At 37.7% G+C, this 17452-nt stretch overlaps 2 protein-coding genes across 2 annotated transcripts in view; one reads left to right on the top strand and one right to left on the bottom strand.

Moving 5' to 3' along the window:
* The window catches only part of ADGRG7 (adhesion G protein-coupled receptor G7), a 99968-nt gene that overhangs the window by 54579 nt on the left and 27937 nt on the right, over window positions 1-17452 (bottom strand). Inside the window, exons 4-11 of the mRNA XM_055085566.1 lie at window positions 17264-17376; window positions 13985-14134; window positions 12360-12463; window positions 6851-6990; window positions 6630-6737; window positions 3756-3919; window positions 3268-3423; window positions 750-862 (exon numbers count right to left, since the gene is read on the bottom strand). Of these exons, the coding sequence (XP_054941541.1) occupies window positions 750-862; window positions 3268-3423; window positions 3756-3919; window positions 6630-6737; window positions 6851-6990; window positions 12360-12463; window positions 13985-14134; window positions 17264-17376 (1048 nt within the window). The remainder of the gene's footprint in view (window positions 1-749; window positions 863-3267; window positions 3424-3755; window positions 3920-6629; window positions 6738-6850; window positions 6991-12359; window positions 12464-13984; window positions 14135-17263; window positions 17377-17452) is intronic.
* On the top strand, window positions 16118-16678 carry LOC102974643 (tropomyosin alpha-3 chain-like). The gene has a single exon (XM_055085865.1). It carries the CDS (start codon window positions 16133-16135, stop codon window positions 16661-16663), a length of 531 nt encoding a protein of 176 aa, XP_054941840.1. The 5' UTR covers window positions 16118-16132; the 3' UTR covers window positions 16664-16678.

A 17452-nucleotide genomic window follows, 5' to 3' on the forward strand; every position in this document is an offset into this window, starting at 1 on the left:
AAAGCTTCCCCTCCCCCATCCCCTATCTCTGCCAGTGAAGGGGATTCCTAGTGTGTGGAAACGTTTCCTCCTTCACAACTCCCTCCCAGAGGTGCAGGTACCATCCCTATTCTTTTGCCTCTGTTTTTTCTTTTTTCCTTTGCCCTACCCAGGTACATGGGGGAGTTTCTTGCCTTTGGGAAGTCTGAGGTCTTCTGCCAGCATTAAGTAGGTGTTCTGTAGGAGTTGTTCCACATGGAGATGAATTTTTGATGTATTTGGGGGGAGGAAGGTGATCTCCACATCTTACTCCTCCGCCATCTTGAAGATCCTCTCTCAAAATCTTTTTTAAAAGTTTTACCATTTGAAACCTTAATACAGTTTAAAATTTACTTTTATCCTCAAAAACTTTCTGATTAGCAACGTTTCTCTCTTTGCCAATGCAGATTGGCAGTTATGCTTCTATTCAACACTAAGGAACTGTGGCATTGATGAACTATGGGACCACATTAATTTTATGTGACAAACTTGTAATTACATGGTATGTAATTTTCCTTCAAGGCACTTACCACAGTTTGTAAGTATACATTTATTTGTGTGTATGTCTTAGTCTCTCCAGGACTGAGTATCTTGTAAAATGAGTATTTTGAACTAAATCTGATTTCCCTTCCAGTTCCAAGAGACTGTGTTCTAATGGGAATATGCTGAGAGGAAATAATATCAGGATAGCAATTTCTCTCATGAGAAGAGCCTTCTTCCCTTCAGGTTACCTGGTGCTGACCTGTAATATAATTGTGAGAGCCAGACCAGCAATGGACAGTGCACATCCAAATGTGGAAAATACATCTAGTGAGTCAGGATATTTATATTCCTTTTTGAAACTCTGGAAAGTAAGTTGACTCATTATTTTTAAATAACCATTCTGAAATATCTATGAAAGTCAACATCATAAAGAGATACATTGATTAAAACAATCAGATATATTGATCAAAATAGCCAGATATGTCTTTTTTTACATAAAGCTGTGATATTTTAAAAGGAAATAAATCAACTCCTTATCTCTAAGCAGTTTACATGAAATAGAGGCTTAGGAACAGTTACCTAACTAATTCAGTTAGGGAAGACATATATACTATTCCTCAATGTCTAAAATCAAAGTTGTTTGTGTTAGATCTAAATTAGCTAGAGTTGCTTTATTTACCCATTAAATTATTTTTATGTGTAACTATAATCCAAGGGAAAATCTGCATATCTAGGCTGATGTACTAAAAATAAAGTTGCAGAAATATTTTTATGGACATGGAAAGATATTCACATGATCCTGTTCATTTTTCTTTGGAAAAGAGGGTATAATTTTTATGTAATATATCTATATCTACCCCAGCTTTTTAGTATGTAGTCATAGAAAAATATATTCTACATAAGTACATACTCTTAGAAATCTGGAGAGGTAATAATGGTGGTCACTGGGTGGATAGGATATAGGTACATAATTATTTTTGCTTGTCTGTACTTTCTAATTTTTCAAATTGTTAAAATTAGAAAAGCTGAATATGCTTATTTATAAAACATGAAAATAATATAGAAACATAATTTTAAAAAGCACACGTTCCTCTTTACTGCCTCTACCCCACATCATACCCTACCTCTTGAAATCCTACTCTTCTCCAGAGGTGACCTTTTTATAGGTGCTTACAAATATTATCTATGTCTCTTTGCACAAATAGGGGTTTGTTAACATAATAAAATTATTTTCAAACAGCTATTTTAAGATATCATACACATTTTTCCATATCAGTATATTTCTGTTGAGTAAGTAGACTCACTCTGTATGCAATGAGTATGTATTGCTTTAGTAGGGAAAAAATAAAAATAAAATAAACTTTGTTTTAAAAAATAATAAAACAAAAATTTCACATTACTTCCTATGTGCAGTATACTAAGTAGATGACAAAGAATCATAGAATACATATATCTTCAGATCTTAGAAATCATCTATACACTCAGAGCCTATCTGCTCTTAAACTTTACATACAATTCTAATCAGCTTTTTTTTTTAATTTTGCAACCCAAAACTAATTACAAACATGAGTAGGTGGGCATTGAGGCAGATTCAGATATTAGTAAGAATAGCTGAAAGTCTGACTTCAAAAAAGGAGAAAAATATTTATGACAGTATAGTCGGTATCATTTAATATGTAAAGCAATCTGAGCTTTACACAGCTATTCAATAATACTAATGATCTTAAGATATCAAAAAAGGTAAAATTTTATATTTACATTTCTGATTGAGAAAGCAGATCTCCCTATAATGCAAGTTATAAAATAAATAGTAAAAATCAATTTTTAAATATTTGGTAATTAAAATAAGAAAACGATAGTTATCTCAAAAATATTTTAAAAGCAAGGTTCTATAATTTGATATTCTATGTTGTATCAGTATGTTCTGGATCTCCATTGGCTTCTCAAATACGGGTACATCTTAGCTACTAGAAAATTAAAACATCTGCTTCTCTTTGGAAGAGTCATAGTGTTACTAGCCCCTTAGTAAGGGTAAGATACTCTACATCCCTCCCCATTCCACTGCATATAAAAACATTCCATCCAGTATATAAACAAAAATTTTTGTTTTCACCAGAATAATAGGTTTCTGGAAATGAAACAAACAGAAGCCCATCTTCCTAAAAAGGTCAGCCCAAGAAATCTCAGAGGTGTATAAACAGCTGCACACCAGAGCTGTTGCCAGTTACTTGTACAGCGTAGCACTGGAGTGAAACGGCACACACAGAGGCATTATGGGACAAGTTGAATTAAAGAGCTTCTCCTCTTATATCTTCTGGCATAAACTTAGTAACTTAGATGATTATAATGGAAAAAGCTTTGGGTAACTGATTCAAACTGCCCACCCACAGCTATGTATGTACTGAACCTGTCTTCAGCACACAGCTATACAGCCTTACCTCTGGCTGTAGCAACTTCATGCTTCTGATATGTGAGTTAGTTGAGTGGAGTCCATCAGCTCCTCTTTTGCACATGGGCTCCCTTCTCATTATTAAATATACAGTACTGAACTCATCTATCCTGAGACTATATTGCAAAAAACTCTATTCTACTTGCCTTTACCAGCACTTCCCTTTTTAGTCCTCTAACTCCATTCCCTGTTTTTCCATTTAATCTGAGTTGAGTGTCTATGTAAACTAACCCCCCAAATTATCTCCAATTAGCACATACCAAAATCGTATATAAGGAAATTCTTGTCAGGAAGGAGATTACCACGTACACCCTTACCATCAATACCATAAAGTTAGTAGTATGGTTGCAGCGGCAGCGCAAGAATCCATCAATGACTCCTTCTTTGTGACAGCCATGTGTGTCCCAATTGTTCAGGGAAAAATTCCAATAGACACAGGCATAGGAATGAAGCTGGAATTCTTTTTCATTGTACTGTGAATTGATAAGACAATGGCAACTGATTTTTCAAAATGCTTAATTGGGTAGAAAAAATAAAATAGGCCAAGATAAGCATATGAGAAACCAACTAGATATGTACAAAGTATAGCATCTTCATTACAGATTGAGGAGAAGAAAAAGGATATAAAATTCAAAGTAGTTAATTTTGGGTTTAGCTAGTCTACAAAAATATGGATGGGGGAAGTTAAAGTGAATACTGTCAAAAATCTTTCAAAGAGTTGTTCTGTGAATTTCTTTTGCCCAAACTGTCCCTGCTTTTGTAATCAAGAGTGGGCTGAATTATTTCTGTTAATAGGAAAACTCACCCTTGGACTAAAGACCACTTCAACAGAAGTGCTCTGATCTTCCACATTTTCCTCAGTTTTGCTTAAGATAATTTTTTGAATAAAATGTGATTTAGCTATAAAAATTTTTGATTGGAAAAGCTTGCTGTTTTGATACACTACAAAGCCACATGCCTTGGCATTAGCTGTGAGGGGGAAAAAGGGACACTAAAATTAATAAATGAACCCTAGGGTAAGCAAGAAACAAAGTCCCACGCCATCACTGAACTGCATGACTGCTTAATACTTGCGTAAAGTACAGAAAACGTGGTTTGCTGGCTGCCTTTATTTAATTGCAGTATGTAATTAACATATATGATCTGTGGTTGGCTATTCCACCCTCATTAAGTTTTTTTCCTGAGATAAGATTCCTTATGTTCTAAATGGAAACCATAATTCCTGCCTAATCCACCTCAAAAAAAAACTGGAAGGATATCATGTATAAAGTAAACATTCTTGCTTTCTATGCAGTGAGACAGAGTGAACACGATGTGAAGGTAGCTCAAGACCACGTTGCTTCCCCCACTGATAAGACATCAAACAAGAAACAGCAGAGGGTGAACATCAGGACAGCTGTACCTATAGGATTGCTCTGTGAGGTCTGTCTCCCATTCAGAGGGACTGAGCAGGGACCACTGTATTAAGAGACTGGAGCTCAAGTTGTGCATATCAGGGAAACAGCAGAGGGTGAACTCTGCTGTCTTTCACAAGTGAAAAACTTGTGTGTGTGTATATATATATATACGTGTGTGTGTATATACATACACACACACACGTGTGTGTGTATATATATATATATATATATATATATATATGTACATTATATATACAAGGAAAACTAAAGTGGTGGTGGTGAGACCAGCCTAATCAGTCTTGTGCTTTGAGAGATAGGCAGGCAAGGCCTTGACAGCCCCCAAAATGTCCTCCACAGCCAGCCACTTTGCTCTGTCCTCATCTGGGAAATAAAGACATTGGCTTCTGAGGTGTTTTCATGGCACGTTAAGCCCACCAAATGTTCCTCCTGGATACTAGGTGACAAAGTTAACCCTAAAAATGTAGTATGGCTTCTTTTTAATCTTATTTTTATAAAAGAATGACATGCTTGATGTAAAATCCAAATCCATACAAGTATATAGATTTAAAACATGAAATTCCCTACTCACCCCTCTCCTCATTTCTACAGTATTCTGGTTATTTATTAGAAAATCATCTTTTCATCTAGATAATTAGATTCACTAGAATAAATTATATTTACCATTATCTTATAATTTTAAAAGAATCTCCATATCTCTAGACATAATCCTCCTTGATGTTTATTTATATTCTCTCTTTTCTTGATCAAATTTGTCAAAAGCTTGCATATTTTTCATTATTCTTTCATGGAATCAAATTTTTATTTTGTTGATCAACTCTAGCATTTGTTAATTTCTATTTTTATTAATTTCTGCCCTTTTTATTATTCCTTCCTTCTAGATTTCTTTATATTTATTTTAATTTTTAAGCCTCTTTAGCTGAATGATTATTTTTTTAACAATTTCTTTTATTATCTAATAAATTTATTAAAGGATATACATTTTCCTTTAAATACATAAATTCTAGGTGTACTGAATACCTAAATATAAACACAAACACTAAAAATATTCAGAAGAAAATATAGGAGACTAGCATGACTTTAGTAGAGCAATGAATTTTTTTTAAGTACCAATTACAGAAAAAAGATTGATACATCGGACTGCATTATAAATTAAAATTTGAGTATGACAAAAGACATGAAAAACCAAGTAAAAGATAGCTATAGACTGGAGAGAAGATATTTGTAACTTCTACAACCAATAGAGAATTAGCCAATTAGAATTATATAACCAATGAGAATTATGAACTTAGTCCTTCTAAAATATGTACTTTCTGGCACTGGATTTTTTTATTTGGGGAGAGAATAAAAGTAAATGTGTGTGTTTGGTTTGCTTATTGTAGTTGAATTAACCAATTTTTTTTTTAGACTCTGGAAAGTATAATGTATGGATACCAAGGGGGAAAGAGTGGGGGGTGGGAGGAATTGGGAGATTGGGATTGACACATATACACTAGCGATATTATGTATAAAATAGACAACTAATGAGAACATACTGTATAGCACAGGGAACTCTACTTAATGCACTGTGGTGACCTAAATGGGAAGGAAATCCAAAAAGAGGTCATATGTGTCTATGTATAGCTGATTCATTTTGCTGTACAACAGAAACTAATGCAACATTGTAAAGCAACATACTCCAACAAAAATTAATTAAGAAAAAAAAAAGAAAAGTACAAACATTTCAAGATAGACATAAGAATTTCTAAAGGGCCACATGCCAGATGATAAGGAGCTCATGGTGGGCACCATACTAGTAGAGATAACTGAAAATTGGTACTGCTAGATGATGACTGCATCAATTACATAAAATATCCCAAGGTCAGGTCTATAGGATGAATTTAAGCCTGTGAGTGCCATTCCACTAGTAAACACAGGCAAAGCTTATGACTGAGTATTTTTTAAATGTATTTTTAAATGTAAAACTGAACCACTTTAGCTAGATTTTTGTTGGAAAACAGATTTGCATCCATGGCCAGAGCACTTCAATTCTGCTACCCCCCAAAGGGTTTTTGCAAAGAAAGAGAGGAAAAAATAAAAAAAGAAATTATCTCTATGGCCTAGAATAGTAGACTTGACATTAACATAATTTGTCAGAACTCAAACATACTCAAACACAAATTATTCAGTGTGAAACAGTAAATATTTTTTCTCGTTTAATGGATGTAAGTTATTAATTCCATGAACTGGAGTGCATTTTTCATGTAACATAATTTGAGACCTACTTTTCGTGGTGTTGAGCAAGATGTGAAGTTCAGCCTGTTCATTCAGATTCAATTTGTCCAAATTTGCCTTTACAACTGTGGAACCAGAAATCAGAGAATCCCTAGTTCCTATGAGAAGGAAAAATAGTAGAATTTCATAAAAGTCTACACTTTTACGAATAGAGCATTATCGGTAGCAGAATGCTCTCTGCTGTTACAAGAACCTGAAACAAACAGCTCACCTTTCAGCACAGTGAAGAGAACACCTGTAGATCCCACAGTGCCTTCTGAAGAGGAATTAACAGACTGTATTGCCATATTAGGTTCTACCACTGATGTGTTGCCCAAAGACAAGGAATAAGTTTCAATTTGCTCAATAAGCCTGCACAGAATAAAACGTAACAACATAATATTGTGGAGATTTGTCATAAAATCAGTTGTGTGTGTCCCACATTCCAGTAGAAAGGAATGACCACAGAATTCATGCAATCACAATATTGGCACAATTCCCTAAAAATATCTGACTTTCTTTACGAGAGTCTTACTTTGTTACATATACCTTTTTTTTAAGTTCTGGTGGACTCTTCCCACCGACGGGTACCTTGGACACAGAGGCCAGAAAGCTGGAATTCAAGAATGACAGATTTCCCAGTAGAAACAGTCTTTGTTATGCTGCTCTTCTCATAAAAGGATGGCGCTACCACCCCCCAATGACCAGGCATTTGATTCTTGCTTCTCCAGTGTTGAGACTCAATTTCCAGTTATTCAACTCTCTCGTCTCACACAAACCCCTCGGGTTTCAAAGCATCTCTTATAAGTGTCGACTCCTGAGGTGACAGTTCATATGGAATTATGGAAGAGCAGAGCTCTGAGCTCATTGCCTCGGCTATTAACTAAACTTTGCAGGCTTTCACAATGTTCTTTTCTACTTTGGATAAGTTAAAAGATAGATTAGATGGAAGGTGGGAGGGAGTGGGGGGAATCTGTTAATTTGGTGTTCTCCAAAGGTAAGTCATAAGACTGTTTCTTTTCCTGTTTCCTATAAAAAATATTTCCACTCTTTCTGTACTTGACAAAACAAAATGTCTATATCTAAGATAACTGATTCAATCTAGTTTTCCCAGAAATGAAAAAATTTCATTAATATGTAATTGTTCTTTATTCTAAATCTTTATTTCTGCCACTAATATATCTTTTCCCTTTCCCAAGTGAGATTTTTAAAAGAAATAAATTTTTAAATAATTAAAGAAACTTCACAAAGAGAATGTGATAGTCACTCATATGGAAACATTCAAGTCAACTTCTCTATTTCAAAAGTTTTCCTTTCGTAACACCATTTTCTGTAATTTTCAGCAATTCACACTATGCATTTCCCACTTAATGAATAGCAATCATACTCCAGAGCTGCTTTCGACAGGAGTACCTAACAAAACTGCAATCTGCTAAGAACATAATTTGTGCATTCATTCAACCAACAGTGTCTGTTGAGCACCCACTAAAAGGTCAGTACCTGTGAAACACTGGGGATACTAAGGGGAGCTCCTTCAGGCATTTGAAGGCTAAAGGGAAAAAGGGGCCAGGTACATGGGGGTGTTTGCTGCTTTTAAAGGGCTGCTCTAGCCACAGCCACTTGTAAGGCCTTTATTCCTTCCATATTATTCTTTCCTCCTCTTGTCATAATTGATTGGATGATAGGTGGGTGCATGTCTCAGAGATCCCAATCAGGAGGCTGGCCATCAACCTGGTACAAATGACTCGAAGCAATCAGATTCTTTCCCATAGGAATCTTCCATTTAGGGCAGCAGTTATATCAGAAAAGCCTGGCTTTCAAGCGGACCAGAGAGGTCATTAGAGTCGGCCCTCCGTATCTTCGGATTTCGCTTCCGTGGTTGGTTGAATTTGCTAATGTGGAACCCCCTGCAGATACGGATAGCCAACTACACCATTTTATATAAGGGACTTGAGCATCCGGGCATTTTGGTTTCCGTGGGGAGCCGGGGAGGTAAGAGAGGGGGTGGTCCTGGAACCAATCCCCCACGGATACTGAGGGAGAATTGCATATCATTGTAAGGACAAATACAAATTAAAAATGAGAGGCTTAAGTCTTCCTGTGGAAAATAAGGGAAGAAATTTCCCTCCCCTCCTTTTCCTTTGAGCATTTACTTTAGAAAACTTGCAGGCACTTTCTCTTCTCCTTGAAATGTAAATAAATCCTTTTGAAAACTAGATTGGCATTTTGTCAGGTTTATGACCTAGGAATGTCTTTCTCAGGGACCTGGGAACCATCTCTTTGAAATGGAAACATCGAGGGAGCTAGCTAGTGCCCCTATCTCCCAGTTTCTGTGAGGGGGTAGTAGCTTAACTTCGGTGGGTGGGCACCTTGCTCCAAGTTGCAAAACTAGCTCCTTTCATAAAGATATGAAAGGTTTGTTTTTCCTCTGGATAAAGTCAATTAGCTAACACAAAAGGTCACCTCAACTACCCAGTTAACTTAGGATAAACTGTGTGTGTGACAAATAGTGCTATCAAGTTCTCTTAACTGAGGACTAGTTATTATTTATCTGAAAACATGTATGTAACAGGTTGTATCTGCTTGCCTACATAAAGAGGTCAGATTCCCTTCTTCTTCCCAGTCTCTTAGGGGTTTGTCTGTGATGTTCGTCACATTCTGGTTTAATGCCTGTGCAATAATTAAAGTGTTTTCTTTCTCTACTACCTTTGTGGAGAGGATTTCTGGGTTGGGAGAAGATTTTGTTTTTAATTTTACTTCCCCAACATCATGAAAGGGTTAAATTATGAGAGAGCAGAAACTATAAATAAAGATGAGACATACATGTTTACTGAGTCATGTTAATGATAAACACAGCTGCTAACCTATTTTTCCAAGATTTAATATGGACAAGTCAGGAATTATGCTAGTGATTTACATACATTATCTCATTTGAGCCTCACAAGAATCCTGCTGAAGCGAGTCCCCAAATCACTCCCATATTACACTGCAGAATCTGAGGCTCTTTGGAGAGATATGGAGTAATTTGGCCTAAATCATGTAGCTACGAAAAAGCAATGCTAAGATTTAAATCCAGAACCGTCTGATTTCAACAGCCATTACCGCTACATTCTCCAACAGGGAAGACCCAAAACTGCTCTACTGAGAGCTTCAAAGCTTTCTTGGAAGCCCTGCCATCCCCCCTCGTCCAGCATCCATAAGGCCCCGCTGTATTATGATCCTGTTCCTAGGTTCCCAGGAGATTCCATATGCCTCTTTACAGTAACTCTCTTTTGGTTAAGATAACTTGATCAGCTGTCTTGTACGCAAAGAAAGCTGGCTAGAACAGAAATGCAAACAGAAATGTGCAATGGAAATGTACAAGGTAGTCAGTATTAGCAGTTTTACATTCCCAAAGTTAGGTAAACAAGGACAATTAGGAGCTTGAACTTAACAGCAAAGTTTCAAGGTTATGGATCAGTCTTTACAGGAAGTGTTCAAAATGGAGAAATGAGGTCTTAGATTCACTGATTGAGTCAGATGCCTTTACCAGCAGAGACTCTGCCCTGGCTGGGCCCACTTCAACACCCTGCCTCCTCCCAGTTTAGGACAAGAGAACGCATGAAAGGATGCTGGAGAACTCTGCCGTGACAACGTGTGATGACTGAAGCTAGAGTGGGTTCTTTCCTCCCTGTCAACTCTCCTCTGTTTCACTCTCACCCTGTCCACTTCTCCCCATATGTGTAGAAGGGGAGTTCAGTAGCTTAGAGACACAAAAAGGAAACTGTTGATGAAAGAAGAGGAAAGTCAGAGTGAGATTCACCATTTAGGCTGGTGCCTATGAGGAGACCTTGCACGTTGGTCTCAGTTCAGCGGATGGAGTTTGGAAAGGAAGAGTTGCCCCGAGTAACAGCTAATTTCCTTCCAGGGGAGAGAGGAGAGAGAGAGATTACCTCTGTTGGCAGCTCACCAAGAGTATTCTCCTGAGGAGAGCTAAGGGTTTGCTGACACGATCTTAGGGCTCGAGATTGAGGTGAAAGCCTTATTTACATGAATAAAGACCTGAGTCCACAAGTGTCTGGGCAAAAGATCACCTGGGAGAGGGTAAACTAATAGCCCATCATTAGAAAAATAAGTAGACTAGAAATTCAGAGTAGGAGGAAGGAAGGATTGAGTGTGGTTATACCATTTCATATTTCAATGCATCCTATATTGAAATTTTTTATTTATCCTCTAAACACCTTCTTCTATGCCAGTTGGACTTTACACATAAATCACATAGAATTGTTTTCTTTTTTCTCCATGCCTTAAGCCACTAAAATTCATAACTGTTTATTAATGGGACAGTGTTTTCATCTATCTCATGATCTGTGACTTTCTCAGCCAAATCCCACAATGGCTCGTTCCTCAGCCTTCTCACCAAAAACATTCACTCCTCTCCTTTGCCTCCAGCAAGACTGCAAACACAGAACCTCTAGCTCTGAAGGGAGTTCACTGAACACAGACTCTGGACCAACTTCAAGAAAAATGGGAGTGTTCACACTCCCAGTGAGAAGGACCCAGACTCCTAGAGAAATGTGAAGTCATAAAATACACCAGTTCAATTGTTTATAACACCTCTACCATCATCTCTCAGAATTATAATCTTGTGAATGTTCTGTTTCAAGCATTTGCACTTTTTCTACTTTGAGGACTCAACACTAAATAGGCACTGGTTATAATATTAGAGAACTGAGAACTACTAGGAATTTCTCCTAAGGAAATAATAGGTCATGCGAACAAAGATTATGTACAAGAATGAAATACCAAAAGACTTGAAGCTATCTACATGTCCAGCAGCAGAGAACTGCTTAAATAATAGTTGACTCATATTATGCAGTTATCTAAAATTTATGATGTAGATGCATAGGTATTTATATTAAAAAGATGTTTACAAAGTATTAAAGTGACAAAAACAAGTTATAAATTAAAAGAGTATGTAGTATGATACATACACACAGAGAGAAAAAAAATCTGGAAGAATACATAGCAACAGGTTAATAAAGGTGAGACAGTTTTTAAATTTTTGCTCCTCTATATAGTTTCTTATTTTTCTACAATGAGCATGCATATTTAATTAAATTTTAAAAGAATTAAGAAAACTGTATATAAGATAAAAACACAATGAATCCTATGAGAGACCTCTATGAATAAAGCATATGAGTTTTAGTATAAATGCACAACCCAAAGTAATCCCTAACATAGGAATAGAAAAGAGAGAAAGCAGGTAAAGTTTGATCCTTTTTTTCTTTTTTTTTTCAGTGTAGCCTTGGGAAAGCTAAAGAAAGCTTAATCAAAATACACTAGGATCTTGGGGAGAGCTGAGCTAGGGTCGGGGGGCGGCAGGAGAACTAGAAATGTGTCTTGCAAAGTTATTCTGTTTTTTGCAGCTCTGTGCACTGAGAAAGGAGTTGGAAAAACTATGCATGCAGTGGTCCCTGGGGCATGCCAAACAAAGGCTGGGAAAACAAGTCGTAATCTAAATAATCCCAGTTATTCTTATCTCCCAGGCCATGGCCACCCCTGGAACCAGGAGTTAACATTTACCACTCCATTTAATAACTGAAGATCAGGTGGAAAGCTAAGGCTTTAGTCTGCATTCCAGAGGAATCATCCATTTAGTGCATCCATGAGAGAAATAAAGACACCTCTGCTAATGCTTTAACCTAGAAAAGTAAGCAGCACTTCATTAGGTTTTCCTTCCAAACTGGAATTGTGCTTACGCTGCAAAGGTAGCATCATTATCACCACCAGCAGCAGCCCTTTGAAAAACATCTTCACTGGCATCTAGAAGTTGACTCACTGTTGTTACAGCAACTATTTTCGCCTGCCAGGAAGAAGGCACTGATCATCACAGAAGACACATATCACACATCATCATCACCATAGTTATCATGAATTATTATGGTATCAAGTGGCACCAACGGTATGGTAATCTAGAGGTGTTTTTCAAAATCAAAGTCTTGTTTTTAATCTACATAAGATGGCAGAAAGAATAAAAATAAGGCCCAGTGAAAATATAAATCTAGTCAATTAGGAAGCTTGGGTCTCTGAATTAGACCTCATAGCAAGGTCTTTCATAGAACCTCCACACTTACCCCCAAGAACACAAAAGCAGATGCCTGGATACAGAAGCAGAAACAAAATAAGAAGAGTGCAGGGCTCTTCAAAACATTACAGCCCATAATACTTAGTATAATGTATTAGTGATACTTACTATAACTATTAGACTTAGTAAAATTATTTCCAGTTTTCTTCCAATTAAAAACTCAGGAGTATATCAGAGACGATCTCTCTGCATTTGTTTACAGTTTAACTGCCTTCTTTCAGGATAGTGATACCCTTCTGTCTTTATCGGCTAATCCTTCCATAAATTCTACATTTGGCGGTCATTATTTTTCTTTCAATTTTATTAACTTGTGATTTGCATCCCACTTTCTTTCTAAAGAAACTAGGGTAACAAAAAACAATTTTTTTTGAAATAAGACATTTAAAGGGAATAGAAGAAAATAGATATTTTCAGGCCATGCTGATATCCCACTAGTAGACACTGGGTCATTCCATATTGGTGGTTTATAAGCCCTGCTAGACCAGTACCCAAGCTGTGCCAATTGGTAAATGTTGCCTGCAGTTCTCATTTTCAGGTACCGGAGTTTAACAGGTCATGATATCAGAAATGTAAACTAAGCTTAATGTTTTTGGAAAGCCAAAATCAAAATGCAAATATGATCAGCAGAAAGGGGTCACAGTTTAAAACAGCACGATCCAAAGCGAGTTTCTTGGAACTCTAGTTACTTGGAATTGAATAGAGGTGAGATGTCAAATATAGTTGATAAGCATATTAATAAAGTGAAATAGACTTGTTCATTCCAGGACTTTCCAGAAGATTTAACATGATAATGATCATTGTGACTATCCCAAAAGAGAATATTTGAACAAGGAGCCCTTTTCTATTTCTTTGAGCATCTCTCAGCAAGAGTGCTCTGCAAAATGGTTTTGAGCAAACCGAACCACGCCCAAGTCCATACCTTGGAATAAGCAGAGTTTGGAATGCCTTTCTTTCTTCCTTCCTTCCCCTCCTCTTTTTAAAAACTGTGTGAACCTGGAAGTCTAGATTTATGCAAAATGGCCCCATTTTTAAAAGCTGGCAGCTATTTCAAAGTTTTAAGAAACTTCACATTAAAGTAACAGAATTAAAGTAACAGAATTGAATCCCTGGACGGGCAGGTTATAACCCTGGCAAAAAGGCTATCCAAAGCCAAAGCATTGTTTCACTATAATGAGTCAACACATTGAATAAAAATTTCTAAGAAACAACAACAACAACAAAAAACTGTATGAGTTTTACCTCAGGTAAAGCATTTCTGGTTATGTTAAAAATCTGTCCAACCACTTTAGTAGCAGAGGTGATGTTCTCAGGAGTTAATTTACTGGCATCAGATGTTAAAATCCTGGTTTCATCAGAAATATTTTGAGACTGCATTGAGATGTTGACAATCTGTTTAAAAAAAAAAAAAAGCCCTAACTTTATACAACTGTGTCTAAACACTGCAAGCAACTGCAGATGTATAAGCTGGAATTGAGCTGATCCTCAATCTCCTGAACATCACATCCACTCCATTTTTCATGTTTGCTTCTTTCCTTGCACAAAGGACAAAGTACATGCAGGCCAGTGGCTTTCCCAGCCCTTACTACGTGCCAGGATTAATTAACTATGAGAGGCTGTCTTAGCTAGATCAGTGCTCCTCAAGGTGTGATCCATGGACCAACGTTGGTTCACTGATTGTTACAGGGTCCATAGGGAGATAAGAACAGAAACTGAGAGAAAGTGGTCAGAAACTGATATAACAATTCTATGCTGTTGAATCTAATAATTTTTTAAAAGGATTTGTATTTTATATATCTTTTTTCATTTCATTTTCCTAGTAATTCATTTTTACAGTATTTTACAAAATTATGGTCTGCAATGGGTTGGAAATTTTTAAAGCTGGCTTTCCAGCACAGAGAGTTTGGGAAGCACTGACCTAGGCAACCTCTCCAGGTACCAATGAGCCTCGGGGCTCTGGGTCGTGAAGCTAAAGGATGTTAATCCACATTGTCTTTAGTACTGTGTCAATGTGTGTGTGTGTCTGTGTGGCTTATTTTTCACTAGATGATGGCATCATTTCAAAGATCAAACCAAGGTCATAGGCTATTCACCCCGGGGGAAGAGTCAGAAACAATGTCCAATCAGTAGATAGAAACATTTGATAGCCAGATCTCTGCTATGTGTTAGGCACTTTGCTAGATGTATTATAGATGTTATCACATTTAATACACAAAACAACATTGCAAGTTGAGCACCTCACCCCTATTTAAAGGCTTGGAGAGGTTATGGAGCTCACCAAAAGTTCAGACAGCTTACAAATGACAGAGCTGAGAGTCAAAAACTGGCTTGTCAGACTCCAGAATGTGAAGCCTTTCCCCCAGCCTGTGTAGCTGGTATAGCCTATATTGTTGGCAGCCACCTCCACACTCCACCCTCATCACCACTCCCATACAATTGTGATTAGGGAGCCAGTGTGGTAGAGTGTGGACTTTAAAATCAAGACCAGCTCCATCACTAGTTGGCTGTGGTTCACTGGGCAAAATACTACACTCTCAGAGGCAGTTTCCTCATCTATAGAATGGGTCCATCAATACCTACCTATATAGTTGTTTTTAAAATTAAAATAACATACATAAAATGTTCGGCACAGTATTTAGCATGCAGTAAGTGCTCAATAACTAGTAAGTGTGATTAGCTAGAATTATTTATAATATGAGAATAAAAATCTAACGCACTGAGGTTATATAAGGACTAAATGAGATAACATATGTAACATGCCTGGTGCCCAGAAGGTACACATAAAGATAAATTTCTTCTTCCTCCCCTTGCTTGGCCCCAGGAATTAACAATTCCATGCATTTGCATTTGAGTATATCCTTAGTCAAATTAATTTAATTGGCCTGAAAAAATATTAAGTCAGTTATATTTCCCACTTCACCTGCTCATGGATACAGCCCTGAGACCAGCATCAGGTTCTGAACTTTCCTGTTTCAAAAGGTCTTTGGTCATAGTTTGTTTCTCTTTATTCTGATCCAGTAGACCATCGAAATACCTTTGTTTTGGTCTCAAATGTCAGGGATCTATTTTCAGTCAAAACTTCAGTGGTCAAAAATATGAGGCCATTTAAAACATGCTATAGATTATCATTTGCTGAACTCTGCCAAACCAACATGTCCAACTGTCCCTTTTCCCAAACGGATATCAACTTTAAAAAATAAGAATGGTTTGGAGAAGCAGCTGCAACGCCGAGCGGAGGAGGCAGGAACCCGAAGGCAAGCAGGGGCTGGGTGGGGACCATGGAGTTCCGGTATTTCAAACTTTAAAAAATAAGAATGGTGGTGAGAAGCAGCTGCAACGCCGAGCGGAGGAGGCAGGAACCCGAAGGCAAGCAGGGGCTGGGTGGGGACCATGGCCGTGATCACCACCATCGAGGCGGTGAAGCGCAAGATCCAGGTTCTGCAGCAGCAGGCCGAGGATGCAGAGAAGAGGGCCAAGCGCCTCCAGTGGGAAGTGGAGGGAGAAAGGCGGGCCCGGGAACAGGCTGAGGCTGAGGTGGCCTCCTTGAACTGTAGGATCCAGCTGGTTGAAGAGGAGCTGGACCACGCTCAAGAGCGCCTGGCCACTGCCCTGCAAAAGGTGGAGGAAGCTGAGAAAGCTGCTGATGAGAGTGAGAGAGGTATGAAGGTTATTGAAAACCGAGCCTTAAAAGATGAAGAAAAAATGGAACTCCAGGAAATCCAACTCAAAGAAGCTAAGCACATTACAGAAGAGGCAGATAGGAAGTATGAAGAGGTGGCTCATAAGTTGACGATTATTGAGGGAGACTTGGAACGCACAGAGGAGCGAGCTGAGCTGGCAGAGTCCCGTTGCCAAGAGATGGATGAGCAGATCAGACTGATGGACCAGAACCTGAAGTGTACCACTGATTTAGCCATATGAAACTCATCTCATCACCCTTTTCTGGGTCTGAAGCTGCTGTCTCTAATAAAAGTGTCATCTCATTGTGCATTGTATCACTTAGTGCTGGAGAAATCTTGAATAGCTTATGTACAAAATTGTTTTTAAATTTTATATTATTTTGAAACTTTGCCTCTTTGGGGTTGGGGCACACTGGTCACCCCATCTGGCTGTGAGAGCTCTCTACAGTCTGGGCTGGCAGTGTGCTGATCTTTTAAAGTTTCTTTCCCTACCCAATCCCCCCTTTTTGGTGAGGTTTCAGTGAGGTCAGTTACGTGTGCATCCTACAGCTTAATTGGCTTAAAATGTACTCTCCTTTGGCGTGGTCTCTTTGGGGGCTGATTGGGAGAAAGAAAAAACAATAGTGTAACTGTTTTGATACTGAACATTGATAAATGTCTTTTTGAAATAAAGAACCAGTCCCTCCAATAAAAAAAAAAGAATGGTTTTAGTTACTAGTCTTTGTTATTTCTAACTTGAGAGTTTTAAAAGCATTGATTTGGCACCAACTAGCTGAAGAACAGAGAATCTGCACAGTCTGAACTTTTACCCATTGACCATCTTGTGGAACATATGGCATACCTGCTTTTCCAGGGTTTCCAGATTTTCATTACAATTTCCCATTGACACATTTTGTAATTCTATCTCTCCATATTTATTAAGACTGCACAGCCAGGTTGCCACTGGATTGCCCACTTTAATAAAAAGAAGATGGGGGGGAGGGATAAATTATGAGTATGGGATTAACAGATACATACTACCATATATAAA

Source organism: Physeter macrocephalus, chromosome 1 (assembly GCF_002837175.3).
Source record: "Physeter macrocephalus isolate SW-GA chromosome 1, ASM283717v5, whole genome shotgun sequence".
Lineage (NCBI taxonomy): Eukaryota > Metazoa > Chordata > Mammalia > Artiodactyla > Physeteridae > Physeter > Physeter macrocephalus.

Coding starts and splice junctions, on each gene's coding strand:
- LOC102974643 (XM_055085865.1), top strand. CDS start 16,133: ATGGCCGTGATCACCACCATCGAGGCGGTGAAGCGCAAGATCCAGGTT.